Source organism: Fopius arisanus, unplaced genomic scaffold, assembly GCF_000806365.1.
Source record: "Fopius arisanus strain USDA-PBARC FA_bdor unplaced genomic scaffold, ASM80636v1 scaffold00036, whole genome shotgun sequence".
Classification (NCBI taxonomy): Eukaryota; Metazoa; Arthropoda; class Insecta; order Hymenoptera; family Braconidae; genus Fopius; species Fopius arisanus.
Window position 1 is genome coordinate 947,249 of NW_011887775.1, and position 15,322 is coordinate 962,570.

Sequence of the window (15,322 nt, forward strand, 5' to 3'; positions counted from 1 at the left end):
TTAATTGTATGTTGTGGACAAATTTTGGAGCGTTGAAGATAGAATAAACAGGTTGTTCATTACAAATCGAAAGTACGAATTTATTTTTTTTTTCAAATCAATCCATAATTCATCAACAGCTATAAATTCTAATTAAAAAAAAAATCGATTATGTTGTAGCCAGTAACTGGTGAGCTATCGAATCATTCGAAATAAATTACAAAATGAATCTCGTGGATTATTATCATCACTACCTCATTCATTATCGATTTTTTCCCTCTTCACACTCTCAAAGGAGACATACAGTCATTTTCTCATGATTATCATGAAACAATTGCAGTAATAGATTTGTAAAAAAAACAATTATTTCGTAAATACCTCGAAAACGAAAAGGTCTTAGAAGAAATTCTCCCGCCGATATTCAGAAAATCCTCCGGATTAAATCTCATTTTCCAAAATCACCGAATTGTCTTCTGCAATATTATCCCATAGAAGTAAAAAATATATATCAATTAAAACAGAGCATCAGACGATCGTTATCGAGAAAAATAATACCGTGAATAATTCCCTAATTAGTATGAATAATTTATTACAAGGAAGCTGTCAATATCGAGCTCTGCTCATCAAACACTAGGAGCATTGGAATTTATAATAAAATTCCAATGTTTGCTGATTCGTCTAAAAAAATATATATTCATTGCACGGACAAGACTTCCTTCTATAATTATCCAATTCTCTAAACAAATCGAGGAAAAAAAATATGAAGAAACCACCGCAAGTTGATAAAAACAATATGAGAACGAGAAATATTTTTGTACTAAACTCTCATTTCTATAATTCTCCTATTCGCATTAATTATCCTCGACAGTTCAATCAAAATTTAAAAAGAAAAGAGAGATTTACCTTAAGATTACCGTGGCAAAAATACTCCGAGTAAATCCGATCTCTAATTAATATCTCCGATTATTTTTTAAAGACGTGGCGTGAGACGAGGCAATTTCAAAATTGAATCCGAGGGGAAAAAGTAATCATGACTTGAAGATTTACTGCAAGATCCACAAATATTTCCCATCGTTAAAAAATAATAATTCTAGTATGTGGTCAAAGCACTCTTTCTCCCCGCAAAAGCACGCAGCAATTCCTCTAAACCCTCGTCATCAAAGGCAATCATTGGCGTCCTCTTCCTCGCCGATGGCTCCTCCATCGCCAAACGAATTAGCACACTCACTAAAATCCTTGGCTAAACTTCTGATCTCACCCTCATCGGACTCATTCCCAGATATTCTCTCAGGCATTGGAAAAATATCAGAATTGGCAAGAGATGACGACGAAATATTCCCCTTGGCATTATGAATTCTGGGAGTGACTCCATTGTCTCCATTATCAGGTGGCATCGACTGATTATCGACACACTGGGCAAGGGCGATCAGTGCCTTTTGATTCTCCCTGGCGTCAACAAGAAAAATTGACTCCTTCACCTCTTTCTGATTGTACTCATCGATTTTATCATAGATAACAGCATGGAGGCCTAATTTTTTGAGATGCTGAATTGTTGCTTTGTCGTTGTTGTCGTCACCCCAGCAGAATATTATGAGACCCCTGTCCCTCACCACTTGAACGTGGGAGGGATCTCGGAGGATGTCCTCTGTGTGGACGTTTATTCCTAGGATATCAGCTGAGAGGGCGTGGAGCATTGCCATGGGGATGGACTGGCAACGGGGATCGTGGTACGTTGGATATTTGACGGTGATGCCCTGGGTGAGGAAGACGACTGGGTATTTATTCTGCTTCAGGCGAATCATCGCACAGATGTCTGGATTGAACGATGAGAAGACGATCTTTCGATCCCCTCCGTGGTCCAGGGTGACCTTCAGGATTATGTCCAGGTAGGTGTTCAGGTCGAATGGATGGTTCAGCTCGAATGTCCCATCCTGAAACATTAGGTTATTGATCGATTAATTCATCAATTTATTTATTCCACATTAATTCATTGATTTATTCAATTGTCCAGAAGGTATTAATTCATGGTATTTTCATAAAATTTTCATTACCTTCAACTGCATCGTCCACTTGATTTCAATATTGCACCCAACGTGCATATCCAGCTCCTGGAGGACAGCCTGAAGAGTGGGAAATGGCTGATGATCCTCCAGATCCTCGTCGAAGAACCTGGGATTTTTCTCCCGCGCCTCTGCCAGATGATAAACCTAAAAATAATTTTTCAATTGATCTTTTCCACCGATTTCTCATGCCTCATCCTAAATTTTCTCTAGAAGAGCGAAAAATGCAGAAAAAAATGGGCAAACACTCGTGAATGGTTTTCATGCCCTCAATTTTCTCATGCTGTCAATCATCTTAAAATCAATGATGAATCAGTGATGAATCAGTGATCGATGACTATTTCTACAGGAATATTTAGTAATCTCCCCAAAATTCACTCAATTTTAAGAACAAGCGAAGCAAAAATTTGGTGTAGGCTCTGAATGTTTTTTTCATATGGATGACAAATAATTGTGATAAATTTTTAATCCAGAGAGGACTCATGCATTCAATGAATGAATGATCCACTGGAAAACCTATGAGCTCACCAGTTTAACCCTTTGCTCATCGTTATCAAAGTAATGCAGCACTTTACCTCTCGAGTCTTCAGGGTAACTAATATCCTGTCAAATTTACAGTAGATAAAAGATCTGAGGGAAATCTCGTTTTCTGGTTTGAGGATACAATTGACTCGAATTCTCTCAAAATATTTTCCCGATTATCTGACGTTTTCTATCATGCTGGTAATTATTTTTTGTAAGAAATTTGAATTGCACACTCACTTTTAAAAGATGCAGCTGCTCCAACGTGAGATCCTTCACTGGTATTTCAAGCATATCCATCGCGTCGATTTGCTTCTTGCGTTTCAAGGAGATGGAGACATGGAAGTCGTGGTAAATCACTGGTATCATGTCCTTGGATAATTGCACATCGAATTCCACCATGTCTGCCCCGTGATCAGCAGCAGTTTTCAATGAGGCTATTGTATTCTCTCTGACATTAGCACAGTTCTTCATTTCACATTTGAATGACGTACCCAATCCTCTGTGCCCAACGTCCAATCCTGACCACCTCTGCTCCCAATGTTTTGCGTAAGAGATACTCATGTCCCATGGATAATCAGCAATTGCTTTAATTGTCACGTACTCCACAGTCAATTGTCCAATTGGCCTGTGCTTGGTACTGGTGATAGGAACTGTCAGCATTCCCACACTAGCCTGCAGAGTACTGGGGAGAATGTAGCTGAATCCAATGTGAGTAGGTGGTGAATCACCAGGGAAGACTCTCGACGTGTAGACGTAGTAGTCAACAAGATATGCGATGGTGTCTGGATATCGAACTGCTACACTGAATATCACTGTCTCGTCCTCTTCGTAGGGCCGACCAAACTGCTGCTGATACCTGAAGGTTGCCTCTTCATCATTCATTACACTAATCTCCGTAATACTGAATGCAGGTTGATCCACGATATCCTGTGTATCCATTGACAGACTGTCCTCAACACACTCTCCAGTGAACTGTGGCATCTCAACAGAGCTGTGCCTGACTAGATTAACAGGTGTCATTTTAATATACAACTTCTTGTTCTGCAGTCTATTCTTCCACAGTTTAATGGGATTATTGAATAGTTTGAACTGAATGACAGTCTCGTCTGTGAGCCATCCCCTCTCGATCTTGCAATATCCATTGTGATAGCCAAATCTCTCAGGCTCAGGGAGTGATTCATCAGTAAAATTGCTGGGAATTTCTTTCTTGATGCTCCTGGGATGCATGTGGGTCTCCCACCTTCGGATTATCAGAGTCTTGGCGGAATTCTTAGTGCCATTCGACTGACAGACAACTGCCACGAAGTACCGGAAGTGAATCTCAGCGTCTGCTGGAAGTGAGACTTTTGTCGAGAAAATTCTTCCCTCCTCTGTCTCGTCCTCCAATCTCAGGTCTGAGGCGCTGTTGCCTTCTTCATTGAATAATTCGTCCATCTGATTGCTCTCGAAGGCTGTGGAGTGACCTGGCGAGTCGCCTGATGTCTCCTGGTGCAACTGAATCGACTGGTTGTGGTTCCACGCACCCAGCTCTGAGAGATTACCCACTACGTACACAAATTCATTTTTTTTTAGGCCTGACACCTGCAAACAATTTTTTCAATATACTTTTATTATCATTTGAGAAATAAATATAGGTGATATAAACTATTTGTTGATAAAAAATAGCATTTTGAGGGAGGGAGTGAGCACTTTGAACAAATCATGACTCATAGGAATGGATGCAGAGTTTTTCTAGAGCGAATTTAATGAATTTACGGAGGGATTTCTCTGGGATTCGCAGTTTTGGGCAAGTGCAGTTTCGGCCTCTCTGTGTCGATCAATAACATTGATAATGGGATTACCATACCTGCACTCTAAAAAGCCAATCTCTCTTCGTGCCCTTCATTGCAGAGGCCTGTTGAGCCACCTCTGCTGGATAAATTCCCTCTGGCTTCTCCAAATTTATGATTTATTGGCCGTTTGTGCTCTCTGAAAACAAATGTATCACTTTTCTATTTAAAAAATTCCTCACAAATGGGAAATAAATTCCTCGATATTTGCATAACACTTTTTTCGTGGAATGTTTAATTTAATTTTCCTCTGATGTATGCAGTAAAATCATTGATACAAGATTGAAAGTGTTTTGAGATAATTAAGAGTTATCTCTTAATTGAGAGAGATAACGATTTTTCGAAAATCTTGAGGTATTTTTTTGGGCTGATTAAAAAAATAAGTTCTGTCATAAAATAATAACTCACGCACAACAGCCGTCAATGACCTAAAGTGTTCTCTCGATTTTTTGTTAATCTCTGGTTATTTAACCAGAGGAAATTGTTGGTGAGCCACAACACAGGCAGAGTGTGACACAATCTTGATTATTGTCATATTTGACGGTTGACTTTCTCGTTATGAACTAACAAAGAGTGAGCACTTTGCAATCATAATACACAAAATTATTTCCAGTGAACTCAGTGAAAAGCGAGCTGTGTTGCTGTTCGTGGTAAACTGGCAACAATGGATGAAAACCTCAGTTCGAACAAGGAATGACGGAATTGAACCGGAACCCGTGGAATCTATTCAAATTGTTTGATATTTTATTCACTAACCTGAATCCTCATTAAAAAAATTAATGAAATGTTAAATTGAAAAAAAATCTAATTTTATAAAATAAATATTCAACGGGTTATGGATTTTTCTGAACCATTGCTAAATACTGAATTAGAAAATAGAGATGAGGATATAGGATGAATTTTTGCTGTTACTATTGTTATTGTTGAATTATTATTTATTTCGGTTTTATGAGGACGCGAATATCGGTTTGAATTTTTCGGTTCAATTCCGCGCCTTCCGCGTTTCAAAAAAATAGGGAGACTCCGGAAATGATGTTGTACATTATGGAATGACTTCCGGTCTCTTTGCAACAGATTTATGAAGCCCCATTGAAGCTAGAGGATCACGTGATGGATCATTATTTATCAGACGCTTTGAGTATTTCCCAATTTTTTTCAATTTTTGAATTAGTCGCATTTCATATCCATTTTTTACAGATCTCATATAAAAATTTTTTTTATGACTGAATTGTCATCTCGGCGAGACCTTTCTCCCTCACTTCATGAATTATAACCGTTCATCATATGCGGTCCCGACAGGAAAAAGCTAGTTGAAAATCATCTCGAAAGGTTTGTGGGGGAAATGAGACTCGATGGACATAAATAATATCACTAGAAATAAAATCGTTTTGACGGCACGTGCATTTACGCGGGAATCGTGATTGATTGAATCAAGTGTCATGCAATACGGTACGGTAATAGACACAACTAAGCTATTTGTTGGTGTAAATTGAATAATCGAACAATGAAGAAAATTACTAGTTGTTACCCGGAGAAATTGAACTGATTCTCATTGCACGCGTATTCTCCTGTTATGACTATCGAAAAGTATCTAAATAATCAATTCAATAATTCTAAACGTCTACTCCACGGGCAATAGCTCTAAACACGAATGAATGAGTGATTGAATTCTCAGGGATAAAGAATGGAAATATTTGCAAGATAGTATCAGAAAATTGTTCAGTCATTGCACTCGCTTCATTCTGTTTCTAAAAAAAGAACAATTGTTTCGATTTTATTTCCGTCATTTTTTGGATGAGAATTAATTGAGCTAATTATGAAGAACCAGAATGAATGGAATGTAGAGTTAATGAGAATGTTTAATACATACTCTATCTCTGAGAGAGCCACGTGTATCTGACTAATCACAACATCTGCGTAAACACGTTTGCATGATGTATGAGTGTGAACAGGGTGACGCAGAAACTTGTTTTCATTTTTTTATTGTCGGTGGGAGGCAAACAGTCGTCACGTGCGTCGGGATCGGACTCGTGGACATTCAAATCGATAAAAATAAATGAGCATTACCACTTGGCTCGGACTTTGAACCCGTCCGTTGATGTATTGTTTGTATTGACTTATGCAATTACTCGGAACCTGTTTATCTCGCGGTCATAAAAGGTCTAGAATAAAATATCGATAATTTCATTCCATCTCTCATAATTGAAAATTGTTCTAACATCGAAAGAAATGTTATTCGATTTTTTATCATTAGCCAAATGAATTATTTTTGCAATTTGCTGCCAAGGGCAATGACCGAAAAATTTTCCCACCCCAGAATTTTCAATGGTCAGAGAGAAAATTAAGTAAAAAATTATTTGTCATGAAGAAATATAAATAATTATGAGAGAATCACTCGATTAATTTATTCTTTTATATTATCCTTCGTTTTCGCGATATTTTTCAAGGAAAATAATGATATTTGGAGGGATGATGTAAAGTCTTGTGAAATTCCTTTTGGCAGGAGATTCAATGTTAGTACATACACTCCACCGACCCCGACTGAATAGAAAACTACGTCGTATGAATAATTTCACTTCATCGAATATAAATAATGAGTTGGGGGAGACGAATCGTAGGAATTGTCAGCGTCTGTTACACCCTGAACTCGGCATAAAATATAAATAAGGGAAAGAGGACTTGAATGAATATTTCCATGACCTACAGGCTTTAAAATAAATTCCACAACTATTTACCATATGCCACGTCTTGAATTCTCATTCACTCGACTATCTGACATATCAGCTGTTCATTCCTTCACACGTGTCGTTATTTTTATTGAAAAATAAATATACTTTAAATAATTTGAGATTACTCTCCCGGGAAATTAATTTGAGAAGAAGAAAATGCAATTTTTTTATGGGGGAATAGTCGGTGGGTTTCATCTGGAGGAAATATGGCTTTTCCTCTCATTTTTCTTTTTTGTTTACTTATTACTATTATTTATGGAGAGGTGAGATGTCTGTAACGATTTGTTACGGCTTCCATTGGATCCATATTTTTCATCTACCACGTAAGGTCACGTTCCATTTTTCTGTACCTCGTGCAAGCACTAAAACCGATAAACCTCGAGTCGTACGATTGCACGTGAACTTACGTTTATCATAGAAAATATTGGAAAAATGAGAGGAGGTTGCAGAGATTCAGGCTGTTACGTCAATCGACTGTATTTGTTCAGTTTGTAATTCCCCGGGAAATAATCTAATTTGCGAAGAGAAAAACGAAATTTTTTGTATTTCGAAAAGGAGGCCTTTCAGGAGATAATGATAAGGAACTTTTTTCTTGAAAATTCAATTCTCCGCAAAAAAGTGTTGATAATATTTTTTTGTAAATCCAGTAATTTCTGAGATATTCGTTGAGAATAAAAATTTGACTTTAATAATCATTGGCCGATGAGAGTTAGATCTTCAATGAGTTTTTCGCAGATATTTTCGAAACAATGGGAAATAGCGAAATTTGTGTCAAAAGCTTTTTCGTAGCTTGCAGTTAGGTCTACAAAAAATATTTTGATAAAAATTTCATTTTCACTGTTAGTTTTGGAGATATTTCCAAAAAACTCCGAAAATCCCTTTCACAAATTTTCGGATGTTTCTCTTTGTTTGTTTGCACTAAACGTGCAAATTTCCTTGAACAAACTACACAGCATGAACTATCGACCGTTGGAGCACAAGTGCAATTACTGTGTACAGTGAATTCGCAATGCTCTGGCTTCATGCCCGTTTCGGTCAAGGTCTGTGATTTCATACGCGGAAGCGAATAACTACATTCTCTCATTATTATCCTTGGATTTATGATATCGTGGGACAATTTTCCGCATTTTTATTCGCTAAGTGACACTCGGTATTCGCATATTACAATAAAAAATACTAGAACGAAGAATGAGAGCGGAGGAATTTACTAAAACTGATTAAAATTGGAATTTCATTTTGTGGGCTAAGAATTTATATTATTTTTCATCATTTTCTGCGACAATTCAATTTTTATTCAGAATACCGAGAATATTCAGCTCGAATAACCGAGACGAGATATTGTCAAAGAAAATGGTGATGAATTCGAAACATGACTGGCATAATAATGTGTGCAGAAAAAGTGAATAACAGGATCGGAAAAGAATGCTCCCATTATCTCGCCGATATCTCGGAAACTACAGGTGCAAACAGAAAAGTTATAGGACCTTTTTTGTGGGGAATTAAATTTTATACAGAAAAGTCGGATGACATTTTCTCGTAAACCCAATGGGTTTTGAGGGAAATTATGCAAACGGCGAAGTGTTTCTATCGAGTGATTTAACCGCGTGATTAATGGGAGAAATTAGTATAAATGACTGTTTGAATTATTGTGTGGTCTTACCTTGATTAATATCAGGCCACGGCAGTGCGGGTATCTTATCAGCTCCTGAAATGATTACTCGTTCACTAGCCAAAGGAAACACTTCTCGTAATCCGAATCCTAATGTGGAAAGTCATGCACTCAGCAATTTGAAGTGATTCCGTTCATACCGGAACTGAATTAATTTAATTCTCTCTGGAAGGGCATCATGGCCCCCACAATCTCACTTCACTAGATTTAACATCTAACAATCGAATGAATTCTGAAAAATTCAACCCAAAACTAATAAAAATCAAAGAACACAATCGCGTTAAAAAATAATTGTAAATTTAATTAAGAATCTGATGATCCCGGGATCATCTGTCTAGACCGAAAATTTCGGCCGGAAACAGACGGATAAGGGAACGGTGAGGAAATCCATTCACCTGCCGATAAAAATCGAGAAAACCCCTCGCATGTGACTCGAGGGACTCACGAACCTGCACTAATTTCTGACTCGCGTAATTGGAGGGGTCGATGTAAAAAAAAATTGTAAAAACGTAGGGGTGGAGGTAGCGAACTTGACGAAATCGACGAAACAACTGGCGCACCACTTGTTCTTGTCGTTTTATTTATAGAAAATTGCTTGACATAATTTTCACTTTTCAAATTTCCGGAATTTCCTCTTACAACTTCGATATACTATTTATTCATAATTTGTAATTGAATAATTGCCACTAATCAATACACCTCCAAGTTTTACGTAGAATCAAATGTGGCAATTCAAAATTCTAGAATTTGGATGATGCAATTTTAATTTCGAATTTTCAGAGAATATTTTCTCGACTTTCGATGGCCGTATCGATCCATTTTTTTTTTATACAACCTTGAATTGTATGTCGTGTGTACAGAGCACTGGCTGTACAGCGAAAAATTTCTGGGACTGAATTTTTAACGAACAGATAAATAATTCACGAGGATATTTTCTATAGAATTTACCCGGTGGTATTTCTCTTGTAAATATTTTCTATTCCATTATCTTGATGGAAATGAAATTAAAAAAGAATGAAAAAAAATGCACAGGGTATTCAGAATCGCGGACTATTGAATTTTCTGTTATTGTGCAATTGTTTTTTCCTGTTTCCACGTATTTTATTTACTTTGGGATAATTATTCTATCTGTTGCTGTAGCAAGGTGACAGACGATTTGAATACCCATGTGCAAATAAGATAACGTTATCGCTGTGTACAAGAACAGCAAGAACGAGGAAATAATGCATTTTCAGGAGTACTCTGTCTCATTACCCACGTGTATTCATGATTTGTTGAAAATTAACGTCAGTATATCGCTAATTAAATGCAAACAACAATTCAAATTGCTCTACTGTCCGGTAAATTGGAAGATTGCTCAATATAAATTATTTATTATTTTCGGAATAGGATTTTTTTTTTCATTTTCAATTCATCTAAATCGAGGGAGTCGAAATTGCTGAAAAAATTGAAAATGGAAATTACTTTGGACACCATTAAATCCTAGATGACAGGAAACTGGATGAAACCTGAATGCTTTGATCCAATTTATTCCAAAAAATAAAGCTATTGAATTTATGTACATCAATATATCGAATAAAAAAAATATTTAAAAAAATTCACAGAGTATATGAAAAACGGAGAAATGAATCGCCAACGAACGTAATTTCGTGGTATCTTTCTACAACTCTGTGGTGGCAACACCCCAGTACTGCTGCATCCTGGAAGCATCCTGCTCCAGGGAGTCCATTCGTCTCTCTTGAATGACCGCAAAGTCATATTCCAAATTATAAGGCATGAGCCTCTGGAGGCTTCCAAAATAAGCAGCATTGGGTCCCCCATTCAGAAATCTTCTCCCGCTCCCAAATCTGACACAAAAAAAAAAGAAAAAAAAAAGTTGCTTGAATTGTTAAAAGAGTTCTGAAGAAAATTTCTGAATAGATGGTAATAAAAAAAATAATAACTAACCTCATCATGGGTGCCCTGGGAAGTGGAGGATGGAAGGACCTGGCGCTGCCAAATCGCTTGGACAAAAAGGGGAGATTAGCCAGTTGAGGGGTCGACTTGGACTGTCCCCTCCTCAATGGAATCCTGGAGATGGTGTCCAGCTCCTTGTCGAAGAGCATGTGGGTGTTCTGCTCCAGCATGTACTCCCAGCATCTGAACTGCTCCTCGCTGAGGGCTGCAGACCTCTCAGAGCCAACTTCCTCCTTCCTGCAGGTGTTTTCATGGACAATGATATTTTGCCTGCTCTTGGAGGCTGCCCTGGAGGCAGCAGATCCCATCCATACTCTCCCGGACGTTCCCCTCGTCTTGAAAGTGCTGTCTGTTGTCTGGTCTGACTGACCACTCGGAGAACTTCTGTCGTCTCTGAACGGTGGACTGGAGCTCTCCGGATTTCCAGGATTCTTGAAGTAACGCCCTGAACCCGGACGAGAGCTCCCTCGGTTCACAATATTTTTCAGAACTCCATTGAGATAAAAACCGTCATTTGCATGACAACAACAGGCACCTGGAGGTTTATGAGCAGCTGGAGGACAGCAGCAGGAACAAGCGCAATTTACCTCGCTCTGGGGTCGACTCTTGGTGACAGCATGACGTAACTCTCTCATCAGCTGATCAAGATCACCAGATGGTGATCCGGTGAGTCTCACCACAATGACGCTTACATTGTCCTCAGCCCCATAGCTCTGCGCGAGATCCTGAAGACGTTTGGCTGCCAGAACGGGAGATGCCTCTGCTCTTGCCTCCCTGACAGCCTCTTGAATAGTGAGAACCTCCCAGAGTTTTTTATTTGCAATGATAATGAACTCGTCATCATCTTCGAGGTGAACTTCCTCGGTGGAGGGATCAGGTGTAACCAGAGGGAACATCGATGCATTACCCAGCTGATGGGTTGGTGGTGGCTTCTTAGAAGGAGCAAGCAGAAGAGGACCTGCTGCTCGGCAGAGGACAGCTTTTGTCTCTCCACAGGAGGAAATTCTCAACGAGTACTTTTTTGGAGCCCTGGAGAACGTCTGGGGGGTGGAGAGCCGAGTTATGTGAATGAGGGTGGCATCTACACCGTACTTCTGGCCTTTTTCCCTCAATTCTCGATGGGACGCCAGTAGAGTGTACTTCAGGTACTCCTTGGAGGTCTCTCTGATTGTTCGCTCCTCCAGGAGCAATCGGGGAATCATCTCCTGGAGGGCTGACGGGGCCTCTTGGTTGGTACCACCGTCGAAGATCCCGAAGAGGCCCTCCGTATTGCAGAAGGAGGGCATTCGGATCTGGGAGATGTAGAGTCTGTGCAAAATCAAGTGGAGATTAAAATTCCCCCCCAGGGTGCATTTTATTTTTATACGATTTTTAAGAAAATTTTGAAATTTAAGGGAGGTAATTTTTTTGGTTGTTGAAAATTGAGAGAATTAATTACGGATTGAATTTGGAAACGTACTTTTCTCTCATCCCTGCAGTTTCGGAGAAACCAAGTCTCCAGGGTTGCTCAGGGCCCTTCTCAGCACTCACAACCTCCTGCTGGAGGGGATGGGAAGGTAAACTAGGTCGGTTTTGCCCAGAAACATCGATGAGAGAGACAGGCCTCTGAGACCTGTACACCTGGAATTGTCTCGGATCGACGTGAAGCCGCGAGTTGCAGGAGATATCTAAAAACTGAAGCTGTGGGGGCACAAGGGTTGCCAGGTTGACTCTGTCCAGCTGATTATGAGCTAGATCAAGCACCTGAAAGATAAAAAAAAACCCCACCAGATCCCACAACAATCAATAAAAATGCCATGAAATAATGAAAAAAATCTAATTTCGTTGCTGAATTTTCGGAAATATCCTCGAAACTGAGAGAGACAGCGAAATTTCTCCTAGAAAATTTTTTCAGTTCGTGATTATATCTACAAAAAAAATTGTAGGTAAAATTCCGGTATATTTTCTAATTTCGGAGATATTTGGAAAAAGCTCACGGGAGAGTTGGATATTTTTTGAATTAATTGTAAAATATCCTTACCATTAGTGACCTAGTTTTATTAAATGTTGGACAGGTCAAAAGTCGATTAGAGTGGACTCGCAGTACACGCAGATGCTGCAAATTCGCAACATTGTCCGGGAGATACTGCAGACGGTTGCCAGACAGTACTAACTCCTCCAAATCGGGCCACGATGCGATACAGCTGGTAAGGATATTAAAACTTGTTACAAACTGTTATCACGTCGTAAATAATATGAGTCGTGTAATATCTGATTGTGAGAAACAAATGGACAATGCACAACGAGTAATTCACGGAGTAAATAACGAAGAGCGGCAAAAGTATTTTGTCATAATTAATTTCTGCCACACGTTTCACCATTCATTGCAATTTCTCGCTAATTAAAAACATCTGGGAAAATGATTTTAATTATTGGAATTACTGGAATTGATTGAATTGAGGATCCGAAGGTAAAAAAATGTGAAGAAATGACAGAGAGTTTGGGGTAATTAATTATTCAGGCGCATTCTATCAGGGTAAAATGAATTTTATCGTAGAAATGGATTTGGGGGAGGGAATATAAATGATTAATGTCGATTCGCCAAGATAAATCACTGTCATACCTTTCAGGGAGAGTATCCAGGACATTGTAGGCCAGATGAAGTACACGAAGTGCTGAGAGTTTTCCCAAGGCGTCGAGTGCAGCGTCCGTCAGACAATTACCAGTCAAGTAAAGTTTTTCAAGAGATGGGGACGTACGATTTTTGGCAGCTTCCTCGGTGTATGGAAGTTCTGAGAGCCGATTGTTGGATAGATTCAGCACCTTCATCCTGGATCAATGAAATAAACTGATTTTAATTGTCTGGGATGTCCCAAATTAATTATTTACACTGACTATCTGGAATTCAATTATTGGTGATTGGAAAATAGTTTCAATTGCTTGAAAGTGGCTTTCAATTACCTCTCGGTATTCTGGAAGAAGGTAATAGGTAATGCTGTCAATGCATTACCCTGCAGAGTCAGATGAACGATGTTGAGGGGCTTTCGAGGGGGTGGAAGGGCCTGTAATCTGTTGTGAGGTAAATGAAGTACTTCAAGCCTCGATGGCTGTGATAATAGGCGGTCTGGCAGGGCTGTGAGATCATTGTGGGATGCAAAGAGCGCACGCAATCCTGGCAAATCAGATATCCACTCTGGCAATGCATCTAGACAGTTGCTAAAACATTTAATGTCATTCATAAGTCAAGTTTAATCTGTCTAAAAGCTTCTCGAGTTGTTTGAGCCCTTTTCTCGCTTTTCCAGACTTCAAACGGCATTATCTCATCAACCGAGTGAATTCAAAAAATTTTAATTGGATGATAGTAATATTTTTAATTAACAGAAGTGAAAAGTACCTCGAGTTCTTTAATTTTTCACAAAATTTACGCCTGTGATAAATCCTCGTGTTTTAACGAAAAATATAATGAGAAATTATTTGTATTTTTAAATGAGCTCATAATTAATTAATTGATCAGTAGTATTAACTTACTAAGACACATCGAGATGTTCCAAATTCGTGGGCACCGGTTGAATGGTGAGTCTCTTCAATTCTAAAAACAAATATCTAAATGAGATATCAATTGCAACAAAAAATTCATTAGATGACTTAATTGTAGCACTATAAACTGACATTAATTAATTGCATATCACTGAGCTTACTATTATTTCCAGCGATGAGGGACACGAGATTCCTTCCGCACAGAGTTAATTCCGTTAGAGAATTACGAGCACAGCGTGCACTCTGTAATTCCTGTAAAGCGCTGACGTCTAATTTCTCGATGCTATTTTCACTCACGTCCAAATGGGTTAAATTCTGTGACAAATAGAATGGAGTTGGAGAGGGATACGAAAGTGATGGAAATTTATTTATCATTTTTTTTTTACTCAGCAGTTGTGAATGTACTTACCCCGTAGTTACCGAGGATTATGTTCCCTTTCAGTTGATTGTTACGGAGATTCACTTTGTGGAGGTTGTTGTGGTTATTTTTTTCATCCTTCAGCTTAACCGTCTCATTTTTCGTGAGCACATCCTGTCGACATACAATTGTATTATGTCAACTAATCATTCTGCTAAATATTTGCTCTCAATAATATTGCGATATAATGTATTAATTCCTGGTATTAATATTTCTCGTAATAATATTCAATTGGTATTATCTGAGGGGCCTATAATAAATGATCCTAAATCAGGCCCATGGGCCCATGGGTCGGGGGTGATTATATATTTTTTTTTACTTGTCTTTTCAACTTTTCTTTCCGTTTGATTGATTGAATTGAATTGATTGAAAAAATTGATTTTGAAAACATGAATAATTGTTCAAGTGCTCATGTGGTGTATATCGACTTAAATTCAAGGTGGAGTGCGCGCGTTTAGGTGGAGGTTTTGAAAGTTCGCGGGAACGCTGTGCGATGGCGAACGATCGTTTTTACTTCTACGAGTGAATTCCCGTGTTGAAGTACATGAATGGACTGTCCACCGGCAACATAATTACTCTGGTTTCCCTTCAATACACGCATAAATCTTTCGCCTTTTACTAAAGATTTCCGTGGAGGGGAA

General features: G+C 38.6%; 2 protein-coding genes and 1 long non-coding RNA gene across 10 annotated transcripts in view; 1 reads left to right on the forward strand and 2 right to left on the reverse strand.

The window, feature by feature from the left end:
- Window positions 1–55: 55 nt before the first annotated feature.
- Window positions 56–9,339, reverse strand: LOC105266185 (glycerophosphocholine phosphodiesterase GPCPD1). Of its 8 annotated transcripts, none has more exons than XR_892146.1 (7): window positions 4,802–5,062; window positions 4,411–4,532; window positions 2,802–4,145; window positions 2,568–2,642; window positions 2,031–2,186; window positions 883–1,910; window positions 56–452 (listed from the first exon to the last, which is right to left on the reverse strand). XR_892146.1 is itself a non-coding variant. In XM_011304136.1 (7 exons), exons 3-7 carry the CDS (start codon window positions 4,447–4,449, stop codon window positions 1,137–1,139), a joined length of 2,388 nt encoding a protein of 795 aa, XP_011302438.1. In that variant the 5' UTR covers window positions 4,450–4,532; window positions 8,783–9,023; window positions 9,187–9,339; the 3' UTR covers window positions 56–1,136. The 8 variants fall into 8 exon arrangements, 7 of the variants coding, with proteins under 7 accessions (XP_011302438.1, XP_011302439.1, XP_011302437.1 ...); XM_011304136.1 differs by lacking the exon at window positions 4,802–5,062 and adding exons at window positions 8,783–9,023; window positions 9,187–9,339 and having other exon boundaries at window positions 56–1,910; XM_011304137.1 differs by lacking the exon at window positions 4,802–5,062 and adding exons at window positions 8,783–9,023; window positions 9,241–9,325 and having other exon boundaries at window positions 56–1,910.
- LOC105266184 (uncharacterized) lies at window positions 5,735–13,443 on the forward strand. Its single transcript, XR_892145.1, has 3 exons — window positions 5,735–5,842; window positions 12,802–12,933; window positions 13,357–13,443. It is a non-coding gene; the product is annotated as an uncharacterized lncRNA (long non-coding RNA).
- Phlpp (PH domain leucine-rich repeat protein phosphatase) overlaps window positions 9,859–15,322 on the reverse strand; it is a 44,730-nt gene continuing 39,266 nt past the window's right edge. Inside the window, exons 8-16 of the mRNA XM_011304133.1 lie at window positions 14,673–14,795; window positions 14,425–14,578; window positions 14,255–14,315; window positions 13,688–13,942; window positions 13,350–13,556; window positions 12,768–12,930; window positions 12,207–12,490; window positions 10,739–12,055; window positions 9,859–10,638 (exon numbers count right to left, since the gene is read on the reverse strand). Of these exons, the coding sequence (XP_011302435.1) occupies window positions 10,452–10,638; window positions 10,739–12,055; window positions 12,207–12,490; window positions 12,768–12,930; window positions 13,350–13,556; window positions 13,688–13,942; window positions 14,255–14,315; window positions 14,425–14,578; window positions 14,673–14,795 (2,751 nt within the window). The 3' untranslated portion in view covers window positions 9,859–10,451. The remainder of the gene's footprint in view (window positions 10,639–10,738; window positions 12,056–12,206; window positions 12,491–12,767; window positions 12,931–13,349; window positions 13,557–13,687; window positions 13,943–14,254; window positions 14,316–14,424; window positions 14,579–14,672; window positions 14,796–15,322) is intronic.